The 27,048-nt window shown below is 36.5% G+C and overlaps 1 protein-coding gene across 5 annotated transcripts in view; it reads right to left on the bottom strand.

The window, feature by feature from the left end:
- doc2b (double C2-like domains, beta) overlaps positions 1 to 27,048 on the bottom strand; it is a 286,240-nt gene that overhangs the window by 101,081 nt on the left and 158,111 nt on the right. For 4 of the 5 annotated variants that reach the window (XM_067407184.1, XM_067407186.1, XM_067407188.1 and 1 more), the window contains exon 9: positions 26,786 to 26,971. In XM_067407184.1, coding sequence (XP_067263285.1) covers positions 26,786 to 26,971 — 186 coding nt within the window. Of the gene's footprint in view, positions 1 to 26,785 lie in introns of all 5 variants that reach the window. The other variant, XM_067407187.1, reaches the window with a different exon arrangement.

Genomic DNA, 27,048 nt, shown 5'->3' with positions numbered 1-27,048 from the left:
TTTACAAAGTGTTCGTCATGCAGCATGTCTAATCGCGTAAGTATGGTATTTATTTGGATGTTTACATTTGATTCTGAATGAGTTTGATAGTGCTCCATGGCTAAAGCTAACCTTACACACTGTTGGAGAGATTTATAAAGAATGAAGTTGTGTTTATGAATTATACAGACTGCAAGTGTTTAAAAATGAAAATAGTGTCGGCTCTCTTGTCTCCTTGAATACAGTAAGAAACGATGGTAACTTTAACCACGTTTAACAGTACATTAGTAACATGCTAACGAAACATTTAGAAAGACAATTCACAAACATCACTAAAAATATCATGTTATCATGGATCATGTCAGTTATTATTGCTCCATCTGCCATTTTTCGCTGTTGTCCTTGCTTGCTTACCTTGTCTGATGATTCAGTTGTGCACAGATCCAGATGTTAATACTGGCTGCCCTTGTGTAATGCCTCGATCATGGGCTGGCATATGCAAATATTGGGGCGTACATATTAATGATCCCGACTGTTACGTAACAGTCGGTGTTATGTTGAGATTCGCCTGTTCTATGGAGGTCTTTTAAACAAATGAGATTTATATAAGGAGGAGGAAACAATGGAGTTTGAGACTCACTGTATGTAATTTTCATGTACTGAACTCTTGTTATTCAACTATGCCGAGGTAAATTCAATTTTCAATTTGATGGCACCTTTAACAAGAATGCTTCCTGTCTAAACGTGTTTCATCAAAGAATTGAAAATTCAGCTTTGTATCACAGGAAGAAATTGCAATTTACAATATATTAATATAGAAAACATTATTATACATTTTAGTAATATTTCACAATATTACTGCTTTTACTGTATTTTTTAATAATATAAATGCAGTCTTGATGAGCATAAGAGACTTCTTTCAAATCTAAAAAAAAAAAATCTTACAGACCCCAAACTTCTGAACAGTAATGATAATTGTGATCATATTTCATAAATATCTGTAAATTGTAAATTAGCTATCACACCAGTTTTAAATGATCTAACATTATCCGCCCAGAATTTCATATTGGTTCATGCCTATTTTTTCATTCTGGTTTACTCTGCAGTAAACTGAGGACGTGGTAAAGCGGACCTGCTTCTTCATTAGCATGAGAAAGAAACGTTTATGCTGAGAATCTCAAATGCTGACAGAGGGCAGTCAGACAGGCTGGTGTCTGTATCTCTCCTCACGCTGTCACACACGGCCATCACACTGACAGCTCCTGAGGAAAACAATCAATAGAGGAGCTCTCGCTCACGCCTCACACACACACACTCACGCACACACACTCTTATCATTAGAGCTAATTAGAGTTCAGATGTGATTATAAGGAGGTTCTTTTGGTTAATATGTGATTATTTCCGTTCATTGGCTAAAGCAGTTAATCAGAAGCACATTAATGAACCAGAGAGTAAATGGGCCTCAGTAGAGAGGTTTCTAAAGACACTATACCAACAAACCATGCAATTGTTATGTTTTCTTTGGATCCCATTATTTTGTTCCTCCTGATTTGTAGCGACTTTTCTGATTCAGTTCTTTGCAACACTGTGGATTATGGGGTGTTTTTGTAAAACACAGCATGTTATCAAACAAGCTTAATTTTAACAGATATACGTTTTCAAAAAACTTCAAATATCAACATTTTTAATTTGTTAAATTGTTAAAAAATTGTTTTTAGGATTTATTTTTGGCATTTTTGCGAAAAGATAGTGCAGAGTAGACAGGAAGTTAAGTGGGAGAGAGAAGGACAATACAATACAATATTACTATAAAATTGCAATAAACTATACAACACTATTGGATTACTTCTGCCAAAAAAGTAACTAATTGCATTACTTGGTTACTTTTTATGAAAAAAAAAATGTGTGTCCTTTTTCTCACTTGGGCTGGACTCATTTGTTTTTTATAAACAAAAACAAAAGTTCTATTGTTGGCAAATATAAAAGCCCTTTCACATCAAAAGTGAAATGAATAAGCCTCAGGCTGAAGGAAATGCAAATTCATGCCAAACAAACCTTTCAGCTGTGCTGCCATTCTGGATCAACTCTATACTTCAGTAAAAAAAAAAAAAAGAAACACAAATGTGATGTTTAAGTAATTTTTGCTTATTCTTATGTTTGAATTGGATCATCGAAGGTCTGCAGCAAAGACATCGGTTAATAAAGTGAGATTACGGTAGAGTGCTCAGTGTAAATGAGTACACCTCCTTTGAAAAGTAACATTTTAAACAATATCTCAATGAACACAAAAACAATTTCCAAAATGTTGACAAGACTAAGTTTAATATAACATCTGTTTAACTTATAACATGAAAGTAAGGTTAATAATATAACTTAGAAAACAAAATTTTCAGTTTTACTCAAATTAGGGTGATGCAAAAATGAGTGCACCCCACTGAAACTCTCTGGAGCAAAGCTAACTTTGAGACTACAAATGTCTAATTTAACAAGAATTCAACCACAGGTGAGTCTAATTATTCATTACACAGGTGTCCAGCAGACAGTTGACTATAAAAGGGTTTTAAAACCCCTTCCCATTTCATGCTGTCAGCAATGGCACCACATGGAAGAGAAATTTCACAAGACCTGAGAAAGAAAATTTCTTTACACCAGGAAGGTGAAGGCTACAAGAAGATCAGCAAAGCTTTACTTATCAGTCAGAATACTGTAGCAAAAGTGGTACAAAAAAAAAAAAAAAAAAGATGGAACTGCAACCATCTCGCAGAGACGTCCAGGTCGTCCACGGAAGTTAAAATCTCGTCAGGAGCGTCTTCTGATGAGAAGGGTTAAAGAAAACCGGCATGTAAGTTCACTGCAATTATCTAAAAAAGTAGAAAGCCAAACTGGGTTGACTATTTCCAGTGATACAATACCGTGTACACTGCAGAGTAATGGCATGCATGGGTGCCGTCCACAAAAGAAGCCTCTCCTAAAGCCCAGGCACAAAAAAAAAAACCCACCTAGAGTTTGCCAGGGCCCATGCTGACAAAGATGAAGACTACTGGGACTCTATACTCTGGAGTGATGAGACCAAGATAAATGTTTTTGGAACTGATGGCTTCAAAACTGTATGGCGTCGCAAAGGTGAGGAATACAAAGAAAAATGCATGGTGCCTACAGTGAAACATGGTGGTGGCAGTGTCCTTATGTGGGGCTGCATGAGTGCTGCTGGTGCATTTCATTGATGGCATCATGAATTCACACATGTACTGCTCTATACTGAAAGAGAAGATGCTACCATCACTCCGTGCCCTTGGTCGTCGTGCACTTTTCCAACATGACAATGATCCTAAACACACATCTAAGGCCACTGTTGGTTTTCTGAAGAAGAACAGGGTGAAAGTGATTCAGTGGCTCCTGATCTGAACCCAATCGAACACCTATGGGGAATTCTGAAGAGACAAGTTGAGCATCACTCTCCATCCAGCATCCAGTCTCTAAAAGAGGTCATTCTTGAAGAAAGGAAAAAGATAGATGTTGCAAAATGTCGCCAACTTGTTTATTCCATGCCTAGAAGACTTGATGCTATCACTAAAAATCATGGAGGAAATGCACAGTACTAGATGTAGTAGTTTTTGTTGTGGGGTGTACTCATTTTTGAGTAAAACTGAAAAAATGTGTAATCTAAGTTATATTATTAATCTTACTTTCATGTTATAAGTTAAACAGATGTTATATTAAACAGTCTTGTCAACATTTTGGAAATTGTTTTTGTGTTCATTGAGATATTGTTTAAAATGTTACTTTTCAAAGGGGGTGTACTCATTTATGCTGAGCACTGTATGTGTTATATATATTTAATACTTGCAAGTTTGCATAATATTGTGAGTTTGTTTCTCTTTTTATTTATTCTGAAAACTCAAGTCCAGCACACTATCAACTTGCAAAACAGTAAAAAAGTTCTTTATTAGCAACGTTTCGATCGTTGCCTGATGAAGATTATACGATCGAAACGTTGCTAATAAAGAACTTTTTTACTGTTTTGCAAGTTGATAGTGTGCAGGATTTTCCTGTTTTTTTTCGTATTTTGACTCAACCAGTCTTTTTTCCTACGCACCTATCTATGACTTTCAGGTGTGCGACGCTAATTGTTCTTTTATTTATTCTGAGAAATACAGAATCTGTTTTTGTGAGTAAAAGCATGTTCACATTTAGTCTAGGTCTACAATAACCATCATGCGCACACAACACCTCTGCACTTTATTTCTCTCAACATCGGGACAGGAGATCTGTCAATCAATAAATGGTAAAACAAAAGTAATTGAGTTATTTGAAAAAGTAACTGACGTTTTGTAGTAAATTTGTAAATGCGTTACTTTACTGTTACGTAACTCATGTTACTTGTAATGCGTTATCCTCAATACTGATCACAATGCATATCAGAGTGTATAATTATTTTACATTTTTTAAACATTGTCTTATAAATAATAAAAACTGTAAAATATATATTCTACCATTCAAAAGTTTGGACTAAAGTCTCTTATGGTGATCAAGGCCGCATTTATTTAATTAAAAATACAGTAGAAATGTAATATTGTGAAATATTATTACAATTTAAGAGTTTTCTTTTTTATTATATTTTTAATATGTAACTTATTCCTGTGATGGCAAAGCTGAATTACTCCATTCCTCAGTGTCACATGATCCTTCAGAAATCATTCTAATATGCTGATTTGCTGCTCAAGAAAGATTTCTTATTATTATCAGTGTTGAAAACAGTTGTGCTGCTATTTGTGAAAACCTCAATGCATTTGTTTTCAGGATTCTTTTATTAATCAAAAGTTCAAAAGAACAGCATATAAATCTTTTGTAGCAACATAAATGTCTTTACTGACACTTTTGATTAATTTAGTGCATCCTTGTTAAATAAAAGTATTAATTTCTTAAAAAAAAAAAAAAAAAATCTTACTGACCCAAAGCTTTTGAACAGTAGTGTACACTTAAATCTTAAATATATGCAATCCAAATTAAATGCAAAACTTAACTTATAAAACATTTACTAACCATTCAAAAAATAAACATTTGAAAACTGCACTTTTTAAATATGCCCTCTGCTCATCTTGTTGCTAGATATTTTTGTTGTTAAAACTGTTACATGCTTTATTTTTCTGGGCACATTTTAGGCCAGGGCAAAAGAGATCCTTTTCAGTACTAACACAGCATACAGCCATGACAGATTCACTTCTAACATTCGAGTTTCTCTTTTCAGGTTGCATTGTGCTTTTTCCATTTGAGGCAACAGAAACGAGGATAAGTGGAGGGTCAAAATGCTCCGGTGCACGATGACACTCACCTTATTCAAAACCTGCTTCTGCTTGTACATGTTATATAAAATAAAATCTCATGAGTAATATCAGAGGATCACATTATACTTATAAAATACGACAAATGAGATTTCACTTACATTTAGTCGTTCCACAAAAACAGCACAAAACCCAGGCAGAATCAACAAGGTATATGAATAATGTATGACAATTTTTAGCTATCAAACGAATATTCACAGGCTTGTCACGTCTCACTGTAGAATGATACCATGTTACAGCATGGTATGTAGACTTCTCGATTTTCTAATAAAAAATGCCCACAGGTGGCCATGCGTCTCATCAGAACAGACCACAGGCTCAGATTAAACACTATAAATGAATCTTTATTGAGTTTCACATTAGGTCCATAGAAGAATCCTGTCTGTTACTCTGGTTTATTGGCTCCCTCTGCCTATCTATACACACACACACACACACACACACACACACACACACACACACACACACACACACACACACACACACACACACACACACACACACACACACACACACACAAACACACACACACACCTCCTTAAATATGATAATAATTCCAAAAATAGATATGCCTGCAGTAAATAACGAACTTCTTTCTATCTTAAACAGTTATTTGTTGTGATTTGTCTAGCTGAAATGTATCACTCAAAGCTATAGTGCATAAGGATAAAATCAAGCATCAGATTGTTTTCCAATATGTGTATCAACAAACACCTGGCAGGACTATTTGGCTCATTACTGTGTAACCTCATTGATAAGTGGCTCTAAAGATCTGGCTCAGAGATTTTACAGCTTTAGTCACGCATTACAGAAAAAAAAAAAGTATATCGACGCTGTTGGGAGTAAACCTTGTATCTCAACATTTCGTCATTTTAATTTATTTTTCATAAATCATCTCTATTGTTCACACTTTATGCCTATCTGTGGTTTTTGAAAATATTAAAAGGATTCGTTTCCTGATTATTTACTCACCCTCATGTCATCCAATATGTTTATGTCTTTCTTCAGTCGGAAATAAATTAAGGTTTTTGAGAAAAACATTCCAGGATTTTTCTCCATTTAGTGGACTTCACTGGGGTACAATGGGTTGAAGTTCCAAATTGCAGTTTAAATGCAGCTTCAAAGGGCTCTACACGATCCCAGATGAGGAATAAGGGTCTTATCTAGCAAATGTCATTTTCTAAAAAAATTTAAATGTATATACTTTTTATATAAATGTATATACCACAAATGCTTGTCTTGCACTGCTCTGCGATGTGCCACGCATTACGTAGGGTGAAAAACCGTACCATGGTAGGGTGAAAAACTGAAGTGAACTAATCCTTTAACCATTATCAACTTGTGACTCATAACTCAACTGAACCCTCAAACAGTCAGGTTGAAAAATGTATGTATCTATGTATCCCTGCCTCTACTGAATTATTTTTACCTCCGGGGAGGATAAAAAAATATCCCTCCCAGGTGATGCTACTCCACAAACCACCAACAGAGCATATAAAATACCAAAAATAAAAATCCTTTTTTTTTTTTTTTTAAACATCGCCAAGTAAAACGCTGCGTTTATATAGAAATGTCTCATTACGACCACAACAAACGGGACACTTTTCAGACGTGCATTCCGACTTCGCCTCAGCGCCAGGCGCAAGTCAAACGATCGCGGAAAAGGTGCAGGTGACGACGAGGGAGCTTCAGTTGAACAACAGTGACCTGCGGTCAGATGAGATGTTGTCAGGCTATATTGGTAAAACTCAGAAAAATTAACATGACTGTCCAATCAGCCGTTATATACTGTAGCTCGTGGCACGCACTCAAGAATTGCATGCGCAAATGCGCGTGCTGCATAATTACTTTATTATAGCTTAAAAAAGTACAAAAGAAACTAGGAGCAATGACCGTCGTTGTTCTGTTGTAAGTGAAGTCATGAAATTACCAAACATGCGATTAAAGCTGCCTCAAAACTGTGCATGCATTTATTTGTTGACATGGTTTTAAATTGTTATCCAATTTGTTGGCCTAAAACGTCTTAAAAATGGACATATGTACATCATGGAAATCTAAATTTTCGGGGGAGCCGAACCAACCTAGCAAACAACATTTTCGGACCTCGGTAATTATGAAACCCTGCATACAGCACGGCTTATCTAATGAAATCTGAGGTAAACGTGTATTTTCTACAAATGTGCACACTTTTGGACTAAAAGTTTGTATGTGTATGCAATGTGATCAAAAATAAATATGGCCACACGCGATTGAATGTAAAGGGTTGTGTTTCATTATTCTATTAAAAACTACCAATTGATTTGCATTTCTATCGGAAATTAAGAATTATTAGTGTCATTGTAGATAGTGGTGCAAATATCTAAGCTATCTAATACTTCAGATCTCAAGGTTAAATCAAAAGATTTTTTTACCAATTTATATACAAAAAATAGTATATAGCTCCACTGTGGTTTTTAACAAATTTTCATAAAAAAAAAATAAATAAATAAAGTTCAAAACATCCCCCCTCTGGTTTTTCCACAAATCGCACCCTTTGTCTGACCATATATAAAGCCACAATATCAACTTTGACAACACAGTGTTTAATTATTTAAAAAAAAATAGTGTTTTTTTCTATTTCCTAAAAAGTGGTTATTTTGGAGATACGTCCGACAGCAAGACTTTATAATTGATTAAACAGTTTTATAAGAATGCAAACACTACCATCTACAAATCCCTAAAATGTGGTCAAACACATTCAAATAATTTCAAAAGAGAGATTTTGTGCACTATTTACACTGTTTTTATTTTGGGAAATTATAAATGCTGAGCTGTTTCTTACTGCCAAAGGCTTCTTTCATCACACATTTTAGGCATGACAGAAGTGACGTACAGAATGCTACACTGGAAGCTTATAACATTTAAAGAGTCTTGCATTATGGGAGATTGAAAGAAAAAAAACATTCAAAACAGCCCAGCCTGTCTAGAGAAGTGCTGGTTGAAGACTAACATATGACACATTATACAATGCTCTAATCCTACAGAGCCACAGGCACAGAGGCTATTATATAAAAGGGTGTGTTTTGCCATTAGAGAGGCTTTCTGAATGTTGCAGAGAGGATGACGAGAGCAGAGGTCTCTCACTGTTTCTCTTCATTTTTAATCTTTGACTCTGCTTTGAGCCAAGTGCAATGGCCATAACCTCAAAAAAAAAAAAATAAATAAATATCCTGTATCCTCATGTGGCCTTCAAACCATGCTGATTTATAAACACACAGGTCTATGAAACACCATAAACCGTCGAGAACATACGAATGTAGAAATGAACCAATCCACGAAGGAGAATGTAAGTACTGGCATAAAGTGTGTGAATTAAAACTGTGGAAAACAGCAGGGTTTGCCCAAGAATCTGTTGTTAATAGTATCACTGAATTGTAGACTGAATGGTTTATACCATGTCCAACCCCACATAAACTGGAAGTACTGATTTTATTTTCCTATTATTTTAACCACGATTCAGTTCAGGTAGCAACTTTCTTTTGAAACAACACCAGTGTCTATGGTAACATCCTGAACTGTAAAATGATCATAAGAACTTCACAGCTCAAAAAAAAAAATACAAGTTTTGACAACAAAAAACGTTGGTAACACTTTAGTTTAGGGTTTAATTCTCACTATTAAAGGGATAGTTCACCCAAAAATGAAAATTTGATGTTTATCTGCTTACCCCCAGTGCATCCAAGATGTAGAGGACTTTTTTTCGAACGCAAATTATGATTTTTAACTGCAACCGCTGCCGTCTGTCAGTCAAATAATAACAGTGATTGGGAACTTGAACAATAAGAGTCGAAAAAACTTCCATAGACAAATCCAAATTAAACCCTGTGGCTCGTGACGACACATTAATGTCCTAAGACACGAAACGATCGGTTTGTGCGAGAAACGGAACAGTATTTATATCATTTTTTACCTCTAATACACCACTATGTCCAACTTCGTTCAGCTTCCGGCTAGTGAGGTCTGATCGCGCTCTGACAACGGAAGTGATGTCTCCGCTCATTGAAGTATATGGGCGAGACATCACTTCCGTCACCAGAACGCGTTTTTTGACCTCACTAACAGGAAGCTGAACGAAGTTGGACATAGTGTATTAGTATTAGAGGTAAAAATTATATAAATAATGTTCGGTTTCTTGCACAAACCAATCGTTTCGTGTCTTAGGACATTAATGGGGGTAAGCATATAAACATCAAATTTTCATTTTTGGGTGAACTATCCCTTTAACTAGTTGCTTAAGCATGCTCGGATATTGGCTGTTTATTAATATAAAGCACATATTAATGCCTTATTTCTTCATGACCATATTCTACATCCCTTAATCCTACCCAATACCGAAACTTAACTACTACCTTGCTAACTATTAATGCGGAGTAAGTGGGAGTTTACGGAGACAAAGTTCTTAGTTAACAGTTTAGTTAATAGTGACAACTGGACCCTAATCTAAAGTGTGACCAAAAGTTTTTATACAATGAAGAAACCTCACATTTCAGTCTAATAAATGTTTATACACGTTATATATAATTGGTCCCCCAAACAAAAACACCTCATATTTGCACAAGTTACGTGAACAGCATCAGAACAACGAATTTGGCCAAAAGGCGACGAGTTTGCAGGTATGATTTTATTCAATTACAAACATATCTAGTAGCATTTCTAAAAGTTAAAGATTCAGAAGATCTGAGGTGAAGATCTGAAGAGAAATCGACCCACCATAAGTACGGATTAGCTACAAACATATCTTGAAAGAAAAGCTCATGTCAACTCAATACTTAAAGCACATAGCATTAGAGCCGGTTCTTAGCACTTACTCAAAGGGGGCGTATGAGGATTTCACCATATAAAACATTCTCTCTGATAACAGTGATCTGGGGTAGGGCTCGATGAAGGACCCTTATGTCACATCACATGCTTCTGAATGATATTCAGCCGTCAGACCCTTAATCACTGGATCACGGATATAAGAGAGAGGATTTCCACTCTGAGCTGAGGCAGTGGGACTGAAGTGTCCATGTGCTGTTGGGACTGTTAGTGTGTGGTGTGGTCGAGTTCACAGTACACCATTAGTGTCCAGCTAAAGCTCCAGTGGTTTGGCTGAAGCTGAGAGGATTAGCAAGGGAAGCTCTAGTAGATCATGGAGCTGTAATAGCCCTGCTGAGGCCTGTTAGAGTTCATACTGAATACTATTTAAACAATTTACTAAAAGCTAGATTACCTTCAGCTGAATCACAGCCATGGCAGAACAACACGATGAGTGCGAGTGTGAATGAAAACAGTTCCAAAAAAATACTTTAGGCTTTGTTTCGCCCAGCAACATACAATTCCGTTAAAATGTTTGGGATTGGTAACATTTTTTAATGTTTTATGAAAGACGTTTCTCATGCTCACCAAGGCTGAATTTATTTGATCAAAAATACAGTGAAAACAGTGATACTTTGAAATATTTATTCATGTGATAGCAATGCTGAATTTTCAGTAGGCATTATTCCAGACTTCATGATCTTTCAGAAATCATTCTTATATGCTGATTTGATGGAAAAGAAACATTTCTTATTATTATCAATGTTAAAAACAGTCGTGCTGCTTGAGATTGTAGTGGAAACTGTGATACATTTTTTTTTCAGGATCTTTTAATGAATACAAAATTAACAGAAAGAACAGCATCAATATGAAATAGAAATCTTTTGTCACAATATAAATGTCTACTGTCATTTTAGATAAATTTAATGCACCCTTGCTGAATGAAAGTCATTTCTTTCAATAAAATAAAATACTTAGTGACCCCAAACTTTTGATTGGTAAGTAGTATACAACAGTCAAACGCCCCCATGCTTTTTATACTACAATGATAGAAACGTAGCCTGGGTGCCAGCCCGAACCCCGCCCACAACATTTTTTGGACTGGAAGTTCGGTCTGGACTCGATCCATTGTGGAGTAATTATGCTCGGCTCCCAGAAGGCCGAGTCAATCAAATTGCCAGGGCGGGCTTTAATCGATGATGGACAGGCTATCTGCGGTTACGTAACCACCCACGTCATCAAAGAGCGCTTGGGAGTTTGATTGACAAGCGATCTAACCAATCAGAACGCCGCATCCGCCATTTTGTCCAACAAAGCAGTCAGGAGTTAGAAGATTAACATTGGTGGAGTTAAACTTGAAAAATTGTGCATATTGACGTCTTTCCGCGTTTGAAACAACATTAATTCTCATGTTCATTCATGTTTATTTGATGCTATAAATGGACTAGTAGGAAGAGATGATCGGTTCACGAGCCTCTTGAGCTGAGGCGCTACAGCAATCTGTCACGATCATGGTCACAACACATTAAAGAGCCACAAAACGGTTTTTATTGTTTTAATTTTTTTAATAACTACACAGTTTGAAAGCTGCGACTTTGTTTAATATCATAAGTAACCTGCTCTGTCTCGTCTGTCGATGTGTTGTCAGTTTCTTCTTTGCTCCGCGATGTATTTTCCACTCTGTGTGGCGTGACAGCACCACGGCTTGTCGGACAAAGCAACAGTAACTAAGGGGGACGAGTCTTTGCAAAGGGTCAATTAGTTTACAACAATGATGGCTGTTGAAGAACTGAGATGTGTAGATTCCGCCATCGCGTCCGTTATAGAAGATATCGACAGCGCATTAATTTTAAAAGAGGAACAGAGGACCGCGATCAAGGCATTTGTCGATGGGAAAGATGTCTTTGCCGTCCTTCCTACGGGATTCGGCAAAAGTTTGATTTATCAGCTGGCCCCGATGGTCGCTAAGAAGAGTTCTGTTGACAACTATGCGTCGCTCAACATACGTCACTTACTCTGTAGCTCTGATTGGTTGTAGGTCTATCCAATTGAGGTCTTTCCTGGATCGGTTGAAATACGCCCCCATAATCAAAGCCCAATGGAGCAGTATCAGACTCATATTCTGACTAGAATTGAGTATGACCACGTCAGGCTAATAGAAACGTGATATAAAAATATAAAAATGAAAATAATATAAACCACACTTATATCAAGTTACACATCAACACCCCAAAACAAGAAAAATGTTAAACTTGGGTCCCATTCTGTTTTATTGAATTTAAAAAAATGATGGAATAACTTATGATTTACTGACCTGACATAATCTGTTTGTTTATAGTTTATTCAACTGAAATTGGATTGTTTTTCAGTTGGAAAGACCTAAACGTCCAAAAGACACACTCTGTAAAATTCACACTCCATTGTGAATCGCTTTGACAACAGGACTGACCCAGCAGACTCTCATTTTCACAAGATAAGTTACAAATCATCTTTTAGAAGGGCCTGAGCACTGATGGTGTGAGGACCCTATTGTAATTGCTCAGTCAATTATTCTTCTTCTCTGAAATGAATCACATTTTTGAGAGCCTAAACATGCTCGAAAACTCATGAAACTCTGCACACACATCAGAAGTGGTGAAAATGTACCTTGTATATACCTGTATATGGGTTTCAGAATTAGGTGTGGCAAAACGGCTCGATAGCGTCACCTACAAAATTTCAATTAAGCACCCTTCGCGCTACATTTCATGCACAAGTATGAAATTCGGTAGACACATGTAACATCCCAATACCTACAAAAAAGTTTGTGGGTGCAAAATCTGTGGGTTTAATCTTAAGGCCTTAGGGATGTTAAATTGCAAAGATCTTGAGTTTTCAAAACTTCACGTTTAATAAGTGCCCTCGCCTGAAAACAACTACATGCCAAAATGTAGTTATAGTATTATCGCCACCTGCTGGTAGCAGGAAGTGTGGCATATACAACTGACGGATGTTGTTCTCCTATATTTATATCCTCCTATATGCATATTGTCCACTGTGCTCTGTTTTCCTAAAGCCACTGGGTGGCGGTGGCATGGGTTGTGAGGGCCCTTCATTGCTGCTTGCAGCTTTAATTTATGATTGTTCATGCACTTGAATTACTGTTTTCTAACAGATTATTTTATTGGTAATGTTAAGTAGTTAGTGCTTGATTAGGAAAGTTGCCACACAATAGTCAAGCTCACCACTTAATGAAGTGAAATCACTAACTAAAATGGAATTAAAATCGATCCTGTTCCTGGTATATATCCATTGTCAAATAGCTAAACTTTTAATTGATTACAAAAGGATGAATTAGCATGAGATCTGAAACTGTGGAATAAGAATTTTTCCTCTTCCATTAGATATTTTCTCATGATAGTGTGTTTTCTTGAAGTTTTAATGAATTTTGCAGGATTCCATATTAATGCATATTTACATTTTATTTTAGGATTTAGGCATTTTTTCCATCGGAGCTCTGACACAATCGAACACTGGTTATTATGACAATATTTGAAGAGTGAAATGTAATCTACAATCAAGATGAACCGAGCATCATGTTCTTTTTCTTTCCCACTTACCATAATGAGTCACAAAAAAACCTCTGTTGATGCTTATTTTCAGTAATGTGACAAGGTTTTAGTTAATGACAAATGACAAAAATAGCCACCAAAGTTTTTTTTCCCTTCCAAACCAGCTTTTTTGAATGGTTTTGAGGACTCACCTCATGCCCTTGTGGCGCACTACAAATTATCTGCTGCCATAGAAACAAAGGCGAAAACCTCAGTCTGCTTCAGGAATTCCTGTTTTAGGTTATGTAAAGAGTGTGAAAAATTCACAGATATAGCAACTGGCACAAAGCCTGGTTTAGCCTACACTGATCCAGACTGTACATATAGGGGTCTCGCTTAACTTTTTTGGTCTTCACTAACTGTATAGCCAAGCTGTTTGTGACATTTATGCATTTTCTTCTTCCTATAGGTGACAAAAAAAGACTGTTTGGTTAATTTTTTTATTCATTAAAGAGTCCTGAAAAATGTATCATGGTTTCCACAAAAATATTAAGCAGCACAACTGTTTTCAACACTGATAATAAGAAATTTTTCTTGAGATCATGTGACACCGAAGACTGGAATAATGATGCTGAATATTCAGCTTTGTCGTCATATGAATACATTACATTCATTTATTCAAATAGAAAAAAGCTATATTAAATTGTAATATTAATTCACAATTGAAAATTTGAACTGTGATGTGATGCTCTAGCTGTGATGTCACACATCACTTTTGATTTCAGTAAGCACAGACATTAAGTCACATTGTGCCTCATTAGGACATGGTGCAAGGCAAAGATATTGACTATTTCCCAAAAAAAAAAAAAAAAAAAAAAAATGTTAGGTGAATAACAGACACTTTAAATTTGCAAAAACTAATTTTACTGATTCGTGCAACAATCCACCTAGATAAACCCATTACATTGTTTTATATCTTTGCCACGACTGTGTTTTATTGTGGCCTTCTGTGAGCTTTTATTACATGCAGTGTGTAGGTGTGTGGGTCAGGGGTTTGTGGGGGCTGGGTATCGTACAGCCGTCTGGGCAGATAAAAGTTAATCCTGTCTTAACGTGTGGATGGAGAAAAATGAACAGATCTGTTGGAGATCTGAGCATTAAAGCAAAAATGTTTTCACTCAATGTGCTAAAAGAAAGAAAAATGAGTATTATAGAGATGCTACACCTGACTTGAGGTACAAGTAAAAAAATAATGCTTTAAAGCAGCATTCTCATTAATTAACTTTGACATCTATGGAAGTAAAATAATGCCATAAGTTTTTGAAACAAAAAGCATCTTGAATTGCACTACTTGCATTGCATTAACCGTGCTTGTAATTTAATTCATTGCATTTTTAGGGCAATTTTTTTATGGGCTGAAATTCAACATAGTTGTATATTTAAGCTGTGAATATTTCAATTCAAAACATTTCACACACATTTTCATCGTTAAAAATGCAATAATCCATATTCAACGTTCAGATTTCACTTCCAAAATATTAATTCTGTTTAAAAATACAACCTATAATATTCAGCAGGCAATTATCTGTCTATTTTATTTCGCATCCACAAATTCAGTGGTTCAAATTTCAACATTTCACATCTGGGAGCTGCAGGAAAAGCAATAGAGTACCGAGCGTAATCTGCTGTTAGTTGACCTCACCAGCAGGTGGTGCAAGCATGTGTTGATGAAGAGTAGAGCAACAGATAGAGCAAGTCATTCATTTCATTCATTAAAATGGATTTACATTAACGGAGCAAGCGGTAAATGTATGTGATGATTATCAGGGCCAGAATATATGCAGAAAAGCTGATAAAGACACAAAAGTTGTTTACACATTGAATTCAATGTCTTCACTGTTACTTTCCCTGTGTAGCCTAAATGTAAGCATGTGAGCGGAATTATAATGTTATTCTCCGATGCTGATGTACAGTTCATACGTTAAATCTGAGATAGACATATAACTTTCCTTAACTTTATATGATGGCTGTGCTGCAGTACTGGGGTTTCCCCTCACACGCCATACTCCAGGATTCCCCTGCCGTCGGGACATATAGAATGCTTAACCCTCTGGAGTCTGAGGCTGATTATCTTTATAAACTAAATACAGTGATATAAAAGACCTCAGAACTCGCACCTATGCTATACAGTTGCAAGAAAAAGTATGTGAACCACTTGCAGAATCTGTGAAAATGTGCAAAATTTTAACAAAATAAGAGAGATCATACAAAATGCATGAGTAAGATATTTTACATAAAAGATATTTACATATAATCCACAAGACAAAACAATAGCTGAATTTATTAAAATGACCCAGTTCAAAAGTTTGTGAACCATTGGTTCTCAATACTGTGTGTGGTTACCTGATGATCCACGACTGTTTGTTTTGTTTTGTGATGGATGTTCATGAGTCTCTTGTTTGTTCTGAGCAGTTAAACTGAGCTCTGTTCTTCAGAAAAAATTCACAGGTCCCAAAAATTCTTCATTTTTCCAGTATCTTTTGCATATTTAAACCCTTCACAGCAGTGACTGAATGATTTTGAGATCCGTCTTTTCACATTGAAGACATGAGGGACTCAAACAACTATTAAAAAAGGTTAAAACATTCACTGATGCTCCAGAAGGAAACACAATGCATTAAGAGCCGGGGGGTGAAAACTTTTGAACAGGATGCAGAGGTCCAAATTTTTCTTCTTTCGCTTGAATATCTTTTTTTCCCTTTTTTTTCATTTAGTACTGCCCTTCAGAAACGACAGAAGATACTTGCATGTTTCCTGGAAGACAAATGAAATGCGATTTACCTTGATCTTCAAATTTCAAATGTTTTCACCCCCCGACTCTTAATGCATCAGGTTTTTTTCTGGAGCATCAAGGAACGTTTGAACCTTTTAAATGGTTGAGTTTGAGTGCCTCAATTGTCCTCAGTGTGAAAAGACGGATCTCAAAATCATTCATTCACTGTTGGAAAAGGTTCAAATATGCAAAAAATGCTGGAAAACTGAAGAATCTGCAGGAGCTGGAGGATTTAACTGCTCAGTTTAACTGCTCAGAACAAACAAGAGACTCATGAACAAACATTACAAAACAAAAAAACAGTCGTGGATCATCAGGTAACCACACACAGTATTGAGAATCAATGGTTCACAAACTTTTGAACTGGGTCATTTTAATAAATTCAGCTTTTTGTTTTGTCTTATGGATTATATGTAAACATCTTTTATGTACAATATCTTACTCAGGACAGTACTAAATAAAAAATAATAAGTGTTTTGTATGACCTCTTATTTTGTTAAAATTTTGCACATTTTCACAGATTCTGCAAGTGGTTCACATACTTCTTCAACAAGCAGGTTGTCTCAGAATATGGACGTAATGTGTGAAGTTTGACACTAAGTGTTTCCTAGTAAAATACCGGTATAAAGTTTGCTTGACATTGGAAGGTCCATATTCGCAAATTTGGGGACTGTTTCTAAAGTTACATACGATATTGGTGTACACATTTCTAACTTCAATATTATTTGAAGATAATGACTAACGGTCATAAACTGTAATGTTCTGGTGTAGGTGTCAGGCATGATGCACTTTTAGATTTTTTATATTTAATAAAATAAATAAAAAAATTGCTTTTTTTACTACTGCATGAGCTTCTATTTGTTTTAATATAAACAATCTAAAATAATGGTATATGGTAGATAAATAAAAATAAACTGTCAAATCGTGTAAATATTACTATTTTACTGCAGCATGAGTTCATATTTATTATCAACAGTCTAAAAATTGTGCATCACACCTACATGAACGCTTTACAGACTGTAATTCATTCTCTTCAAATACTATAGAGCTTTAAATTATGGTACATTATGTGAATGAGCATACAGTAGGCTAAGTAAAATATATAACGATCTAAAAGGTGTGCATCATACCTGAAATCTATTTCAGGAATCTACATGAACACTTTACAGTTGGTTTTATGACTAAGTAATTCTCTATAAATGCTATTGAAGTTATAAATCTCATATGTAACTTTAGAGACAATGCCTAAATTTGCAAAAATCGACCATCCAATGTCAAGCCAACTTTATGCCAGTATTTCACTGGGAAACGCTTAGCGTCAAACTTTGCACGTTACGTCCATATTCTAAGTCCACCTGCTTGCCTGTGGCCTATAACCTACATTCTCAATAATGTGTGCATTTGGTGGTCTTTTATATCCCTGTAGTTAGTCTATAAAGATAAGTTAAGCATTCTATATGTCCCGACGGCAGGGGAATCCTGGAGTATTGAGGGAAAGAAATAATTATGTTTCTACTCATTTTTAATATTGGCCTAAACATTTAAATGGTGGCCGTCATAAAACGGATTTATACATTCAGTATTGAAGCACATGTTAAGTACGCAATGGCCTATAGTCACAGTGGACATATATCAAAATGCTTCACTCTAAAGTTAATTTTTGTAGCTGACGAACATGTTACGGTAAATGTGACATTTTTACAAGCTATTTTATTGGCGCTTTTCCACGGCTGAAACAATGATTGATCGATTAACGTTACATTTGACATGATACGGATTTCAGTAAGTTGTACTGGATCTTTCAACATACCTTCGGTATCCATTCATCCTACATCCATTCATGTTTATTTCATGTTGTAAAGCAGAAAAGATGATCGGTTCACGTGCGCTCTGCCTCTGTTTGAACTAAAGTGTTACAGCGATGTGTCAGTCACACCACAGAGCGCCAAAAACACATGGCATTATTTTACTTCCATAGACATCAACAAACAAAGGCTGAACATGTCAAGGTAAAAGCCTTACAGGACTATAATACAACTATATTTTACTTTGTGTTCCCTTTCATTGTTAAAAAAAAGCTGAATTGTTAATGATTTCTGAAACCCATGTACTGTATGGCATGTTTCCATTCTTCACTCTTGTCTGTCAACAACCGCATCTGTCAATCTGTCAGCGAGCTCCCTGAATACACAGAGAGATGTGACATAAACAACACACAAACAGAAAAACAAGACACAACTCCATCAATGCTAGCCACAGATGGCAGACAGGACTTCACTCTGATCTATTCACTCTATCCACAAAGGAAGAAACGAAGAAGGGAAGGGAACAAATAAGGAATAGAAATGAAAAGAAAAAAAATGTACACAGAATGGAAAAGGAGGAACAGAAAGGAACGGGTAAAGGAAACAATTAAGGAAGATAAAATAAAGAAATTTACATGGAAAGTAAAGGGGGAAAAAGAAAAATAAGGAACAGAAAATTAAAGAAAACAAATGTACAAAGACAAAAGGACAGGAAAGTGGAAATGAAAGGAAAGGAAAATGGAAAGGAAATGAACAGCAAAGCAAAGCAACACAGGAAAGGAAAGGAAAGGAAAGGAAAGGAAAGGAAAGGAAAGGAAAGGAAAGGAAAGGAAAGGAAAGGAAAGGAAATGAACAGCAAAGCAAAGAAAAGAAACAGAAGGAAATGAAAGGTAAGGAAACAAAGGAAAGGAATGGAATAGGCAAATTAAATGAAATTAAAGGAAAATGGAAAGGAAAGGAAAATGGAAAGGAAAGGAATAGACAAATGAAATGAAAAGAAATGGAAAGGAAATGAACAGCAAAGCAAAGAAACAAGGAAAGGTAAGGAATAGCAAAGAAAAGAAACAGAAGGAAATGAAAGGTAAGGAAACAAAGGAAAGGAATGGAATAGGCAAATTAAATGAAATTAAAGGAAAATGGAAAGGAAAGGAAAATGGAAAGGAAAGGAATAGACAAATGAAATGAAAAGAAATGGAAAGGAAATGAACAGCAAAGCAAAGAAACAAGGAAAGGAAAGGAATAGCAAAGAAAAGAAACAGAAGGAAATGAAAGGGAAGGAAACAAAGGAAAGGAATGGAATAGGCAAATTAAATGAAATTAAAGGAAAATGGAAAGGAAAGGAAAATGGAAAGGAAAGGAATAGACAAATGAAATGAAAAGAAATGGAAAGGAAATGAACAGCAAAGCAAAGAAACAAGGAAAGGAAAGGAAAGGAAATGAAATGAATAGCAAAGAAAAGAAACAGAAGGAAATGAAAGGAAAGGAAACAAAGGAAAGGAATGGAATGGAATGGAATAGGCAAATGAAATGGAATGAAATTAAAGGAAAATGTAAAGGAAAGGAATAGACAAATTAAATGAAAGGAAATGAAAATGGAAAGAAAATGGACAGCAAAGCAAAAAAAGAAACATTCAAGGAAAGGAAAGGAAAGGAAAGGAAAGGAAAGGAAAGGAAAGGAAAGGAAAGGAAAGGAAAGGAAAGGAAAGGAAAGGAAAGGAAAGGAAAGGAAAGGAAAGGAAAGGAAAGGAAAGGAAAGGAAAGGAAAGGAAAAGAAAGGAAAGGAAAGGAAAGGAAAGGAAAGGAAAGGAAAGGAAAGGAAAGGAAAGGAAAGGAAAGGAAAGGAAAGGAAAAATAAGAACAAAAAAAAAAAAAGGAAAATACAATTATCCATTTGTTTCCCACACCCAGTAGTTTTTGGTGTATAATATATCTCCAGAGCTGACCATACACACATGGCATGCTTTTTTCATAACCAAGGCCCATCTAGAAAACCCCAAGGGCACAAACACAGGGAAAAATACAGTCTATTCCTCTCGTTATCTGTTATCTCACGACAGCTTGCAGATAGGCTGTTTAATAGGATTCGACAGAAGGTTGTAGCCTGCTTTCAGGAAATCCTCCCCCTGCTTATACCTGAGCGTGCCTTCGCTTTATGTGTCAGAGGGACTGACTGTACAATCCATGGCACAATGGCACTGCTACAATAACATACCTGCTATCTGATCAGAAAAAAATTCAACTTTACCTAATTGTACAGTTTCTATTTTGGTCATGTTGTTAGTACTGTGCCTTATTTCTACAGGTCAAGAGCATGTAGTTTAGACATAAGTAGGATCATTTAAAAAGGTTCTCCCAATTAGGCAAATGCATCAATCTTCGTCTCGTACTTATGAAATTAACATTGCTCCATGACAAGAATAATATTCTGAGATATTCTGCATCATGTCTCTGATGCGCTATGGGACATCATTAATGAACCTGTGATCAGATGCGATTTGATTGGACTAAGTTGGGGGTCTGCTCAGTCGGTGTTGCACTTTTCTGTATCAATTAACATCCAAGTCGACAAAAAACACATCAGATAACGCTACACTTGGTGTCTGGTCTTCATCATGCAAATTTACCAATATGATAATGCGTGTGTATGTGTGTGTTGTGGAGTCAGTAAGATTTTTTAAAAAGAAATTAATACTTTTACTCAGTAAGGAGACATTAAATTGATAAAGTGACAATAAAGACATTTATAATGTTACAAAAGAGTATTACTTCAAATAAAATGCTTTTGACTTTGAAAAAAAAAAAAGTGTCATTGTTTTCAGAAAAATATTAAGCAGCCCAAAAGAATCGTTGGTTTAACTTAAAAAAGTTACCTGGTTGCCTTAACATTTTGAGTTTATTGAAATAAAAAATTTGAGTTAATACAACAAAGGTGATTGATTGATTTAATCTAAAGAAACTCAAGATATTATGTTATCAGAACCACATTAATTAGAATTAAAGTTGATTTGACGAAAGAAAAAATGTGAAAATCATGAAAATATTTTTTTTTACAGAGTAATAATCAACATATTATCAAGGATCATGTGACACTGAAGAATGGAGTAATTCAGCTTTACCATCACAGGAACAAATTACATTTTAAAATATATTAAAATTGAAAACCATTATATTAAATTGTAATAATATTTCACAATTTAGCTGTACTTATGCCTTGGTGGGCATGAGAAAATTTTTACTGACCCCAAACTTTTGAACAGTAGTGCCAGATGGAAGCTAGGATGCTTTAGGTGGTTATGTTATGTGTTTGACACCATATTACAGTAGGTTACCACTAGAGTTCCTGAAACAAGTTGAGAAGCACTGTCACAGATGACAAATGATGACAAGATACAAAGGGGATGTTTATTTTTTTGTCATGTTTACTAGGAGAAGCGTAAATACAAAAAAAGACATGATGTTCCAGTGTCCTCATTGTGCTTGAGGGTGTCCTGCCTGATCCTTACGGATACCTTGTTCATGTGGGAAAGTGATATCTCATAGGAGTTATGGCACTATTAGCTTCAGATGTGCCATTAGCAGAGCCGTTGCTAGAGGGGAGAAAGGTGGTGACGATTCTTGGGCTGATTTCCACCAAGAGAAACCGCGGAGGGCCCACAGCAATAACTTGCACTGGACCCCGGATACCCAAGCTATGGCTCTGGCCGTAGTTTGTACTTTGGGAATGCCATAAGAGAAGTGGATCTCCCATCTTAAGTCATCAAACCAATTTGGAAATCAAATCGATCAGCACAGAATCGACTCTTCACAAACACATCTAAACCTTGGATATATTCCAGAGATTTCTGTCCAACTAAAGCCAGGCATTCTAAAGTCGAGTGGATGGCGAGGAGATTTTCTGCAAGTTCATTCTGTCTCTTGTCAACTAATCTTTTAAAATCCCATCCACCTCAGGGTTAAGAAGAAAAAAAATCCCAAACTCCAGTACTGTTATGTAATCCAACGAGTATCTGGTGAACAGTTCTTTTATATCGCTTTCAGCCTGATTGACCAAAGCCTAGAAAACAATTAACCTATAGTGCAACTTCCCAGTAATGGCCTGTCTTAATTGCAGGGCTAATATGTCATGACTCAACCAGGTATATTTAATGATGCTTAAACTTCTAATCCTCCTAAACATAAATATATGATTGCATATGACATTCTGAACTGAAACACAATCGCTTATGTAACTGTGAGACAGTCATCTGACAAACAAACAAGCACTCTATAATCTCTCTATGCATCTCAAGCGATATCCGTTTCAGATTCTAATAGAGTAATACAGTGGGGTTATGCATGACTAAGAACATCATGTTGGATTGATCTAAGAAAAAAAAAAAACCGTTTCTTTGGCCTCTGAAAAGTGAAAAGTTGTTTTATTTGTCTGCAGCTGAAAGGTGCATTAACATTGACAATAATTAAATCTGTGACAGCCGGCAACTTCTTGTACAGCTGCATCAGAAGAGTGCCACTATTTATGTTTTTCGATATTAAAGAGTTCACTCAAAAATAAAAATTCTATCATCATTTACTCAGCCTTATGTGGTTCCAAACCCATAAGATTTTCGTTCATTTTGAAACACAAAAGATATTTTTTAATGAAACCTGAGAGATGAGCGCATCAAATATGGTCAACAGAAGCTCAATCGTATTTCTTTTAACACACAAGAACGAACCCGATTTGTTCTTGCAGAAGCTCAGATGTACTTGCGTGACATGCAAGAACAAAACTCATTGGTTCTCGCACATCAAGCAAGTATTGAGCTTCTGTGTTTACCATAACTGATGTGCTCTATGTATGTTGATCACTGTTTATTTGTGAATAAAAGCCAAATCACTTTTGGTGCATTCAAAATCAATATATATATATATACAGTAGTATGCAAAGAAAAAACAAAAACAGTATGCCAAGAGCAGTATGTCCAAATTCATAACACCTGGATGACCTACTACTTCTGCCGAGATTCTGAAGTGCGCATTTGATGGACACTTTACTATCCCATGAGGTCATGGGACAGGATTTGTGATCATCGGTGAAGTGGCATTGAATTGATTTGTGAATGGCACAGACGCTGGTAGGTCATGTGACAATAACAACATGGCGGATCTATGTCCGAATTTCATTCATACTGCCCATATTCACACTACACAGCGATTGGGTTGTTTTAACCCAGCTGTGGGGATAAATTGTTTGCCCAACTATTGTTCAAAAATGACTTTATGGCTGGCTTAAAATGAACCCAAAACAGGTTGGAAATTAAAAATCAGACACATAATTACTAGAGACAACAATACTAATAAAAGGTGAACATTTAGTAATAAGCAATTTAATAAATGTTTATTGTTTAATTATTATTCATTAAACGTATTAATAAAATGTTAATTTCCAACATATTTTGGGTTCATTTTAAGCAAGCAACACAGTATTTTTTAAACAATAGTGGAGTTAAATAAAAGTACCCAGCAGGTTGGGCAAATATTTAACCCAACCACTGCGTTGAAACAACGCATTAGCTAGGTTAAAACAATCCAAATTCTGGGTTTGTCCATTTTCAACCCAACTTGGGTTGTTTTTAAAGGATTAGTCCACTTTCAAATAAAATGTTCCTGATAACTTACTCACCCCCATGTCATCCAAGATGTCCACGTCCTTCTTTCTTCAGTCGAAAAGAAATTAAGGTTTTTGTTGAAAACATTCCAGGATTATTCTCCTTATAGTAGACTTCAACGGACCCCAAACGGTTGAAGGTCAAAATGACAGTTTCAGTGCAGCTTCAAGGGGCTTTAAACGATACCAGACGAGGAATAAGGGTCTTATCTAGAGAAACGATCGGTCATTTTTGAAAAAAATGTAAATGTATATGCTTTATAAACACAAATGATCGCATTACAAGTGCTTCCACCAGAACGCGATTCCGTATTCTTCAAAAAGCTTATGCTAAATGTCCTGCACCTTCCCTATTAAACTTACAGAAAAAACGGAACTGGTGCCACGTTCATTGCGTAAGTTGAATAGGGAAGGCGTAGGACATACAGCGTAAATGATCATTTGTGTCTATAAAGCATGCTTTTTGTTTTTTTTTCCTCCAAAGAAGGAACAGAAATCTCTCAGGTTTCATTAAAAATATTGTCATTTGTGTTTCAAAGATGAATGAAAGTCTTATGGGTTTGAAGCTATATGAGGCTGACTTTGGAGGAGGGGTAATATGTTTGTCGACCAATTCTTATTAAAAACAAATGACTCCTGGTCACTTCAAAAGGCTGTCAATGTGAACGCCCCATTAGACTGAAGATTATTCTCTCTGAGGTATGCGTCACGTAGCAGTGCACAGAAATCACCAGAGGTACAAAACCCCAAGGATCTGCTTCCCTGGTACAGGGTGAACAGGTACTCATGAGTGAAGGGTTGAGGATTGCATCAGTCAAAGTGGCTTGTTTTCCCAAAGCGTCTGTGTTTAGTTAATTCAAGTCAACAGGTCAGCAAGGCTCTCAGCATGAGTGACAAACAGGTGGTATTTTGTTAGGGGCTTCGAAGCCTACTGGGAATTCATCATTGTATTTTTAATTCTCCCAAGCTTACTGATGAAGCATCCCATCGCATGTTTGCAACTGACAAAAATGCTCAGCTAAAATTCAAGTCCAATTTTGTCTGGATCCGGCTCTTAATTAAGCTCAGAAACAGAAGACTGCTCTGTTTGCAATCTGTCTTATAGTACTCAACTCGGTTTGTCGGCAGAGCTGAAGAAACGCCATCGCCAAATGTTTGTGGAACTTCCTTGTAATCCATCTGTTGCATTAGAAAAGCCTCAAGTTCAGTCCCTCAGAGATGATTTTCTTCCTCTTAAGTGACTGCTAAAATCCCAGTGAGACATTCGAACCATTAAATGATCTGGCAAATTAGTATAATTGGCTTATTTGTATTTTATGAGTCACATAACAAACATGTCAGGTTAGGATTTAATTTGTCTCTCTGTTGTGCAACTAATATGTGCATTGTGATTCAGACAACAGATGAGAATGAGAGAACAGGAAGAGGGTTATGATTTAGAGCGAAACACTGATGAATCACAGCACAATAGCCCCATGCTAATCTATCATCATAAAACACGGGCGCACCAGACCGCGATGCTCTGCTTTAACGATCGCACCCGCAGATACAGCATCTACATGCATTGCATTCCCTTGTGAAAAGTCAAGGACTGGTTTTATCGGCAGGTACATTTCATCAACTTGTGACAGATTGTTGCTTATGAGTGATTGATATTGATTACTGCGGTCGACAGCAAAGCATGCAATTATACTACGACAGAGATGCACTTTAGATAATCTTTGGACGGTTAACGTTCTACAAATTTGCTCCCTTTTACACATTAATCTGCTTTTTGATGTCCTAATTTGTCTTGTTTCAAGGCATAGTTCAGAAAATCCTACCATCGTCTACTCACCTGTATGAATTTATTTATCTGTGGAACACAAAAGGAGATTTTTTGAAACATGTCTCAGTGTTTCTATTTTGGCCATACAATGAAAATCAATGGCAACCAATGCTGTTTTGGACACCATTGACTTTCAATTGAAAATGCCTTTCTTTGTGTTCCACATAAGAAAGAAAGTCATTCAGGTGTAATGACATGTGCTTGTATTTTCATTTTGGGGAAATCTATTCCTTTAAGACTTGTATATAGCTCTGTTCCAAAACTTAGTGAGCTCCCTACATAGGGTGCATCGGAACTGAAATGACTTGATTCTGTTTTAAGGGTGTTTTGATCTTGCACGTAGGTCAAAGGTTAACATCTGTCAGCAACAGAGCAGTGCATGCTATGCCAGAGCCGTCCAGGATTAGATCCAGACCCCATCGTTGCAGCTTTAAAGCCGCTCGTGTTTTCATCGGCACACATGCTCGGGCGCACACGTTGAGCTTGACACTGTATGGATTAACCCCATCTAAGACAGAGCACGATAATGATAAAATAACCACATGAGACCGCAGGGCTCTATCTAATCTAGTCTACAGGCTGCCATGATTGAAAACCGGACTCCAAACAGAGAGGCAGGCAGAGGTCCATAATAGGATTTACATCTGGGACAGGCAAGAGCTCTACAGATATAGATATACAACAGGAACCGATGACTCGCACCTGATGCCCTCAAGAATCGCTTTAAAGATGTGTCGTCTAAGGAACGAACACAAAGACCAGATGGATCACAAAGAGGCTCGATGCAACCCACATTCACCTTCTAAACATTGTCTGTCTGAACCCAAAGCATCACATGTGCTAAATAAACCACTGCCGTTTCCTAGCATTCAATCAGAGCTGCCAGTGGAGCTCCTTTCAAACAAACAGACAGACAGAGGAATCTGAGGCAACAGTTGTCATTCTAGAGTGGCACAAAGAAAAGGAGTAAGAAACAACTACTCACTGGAGTCGTCTGAATCGTAGCCTTCCACATCCGGCTCTTCTTCCTTCTTGCTGGCCACGAGTGCGGTGGCGCCGAAGGCTTGGTCCAGATCTTCTTCATCCCTGTTGGGGTCCGCGGCCGGGCCCTCTGACTTCTGGCTGGTGGAGCTGCTCCGCAGGGAGCTGGCACGGCTGAGGGCCGGAGGAGCTGTGGGGGGGAGACCCCGTGGGTAACGGGGGAAATAGTCAGATATCTGCTTGATGGGCTGAATGGGACCTGGACAT

The sequence above is a fragment of the Chanodichthys erythropterus genome, chromosome 13, assembly GCF_024489055.1.
Source record: "Chanodichthys erythropterus isolate Z2021 chromosome 13, ASM2448905v1, whole genome shotgun sequence".
Lineage (NCBI taxonomy): Eukaryota > Metazoa > Chordata > Actinopteri > Cypriniformes > Xenocyprididae > Chanodichthys > Chanodichthys erythropterus.
This window is presented reverse-complemented; position numbering and strand designations above follow the sequence as displayed.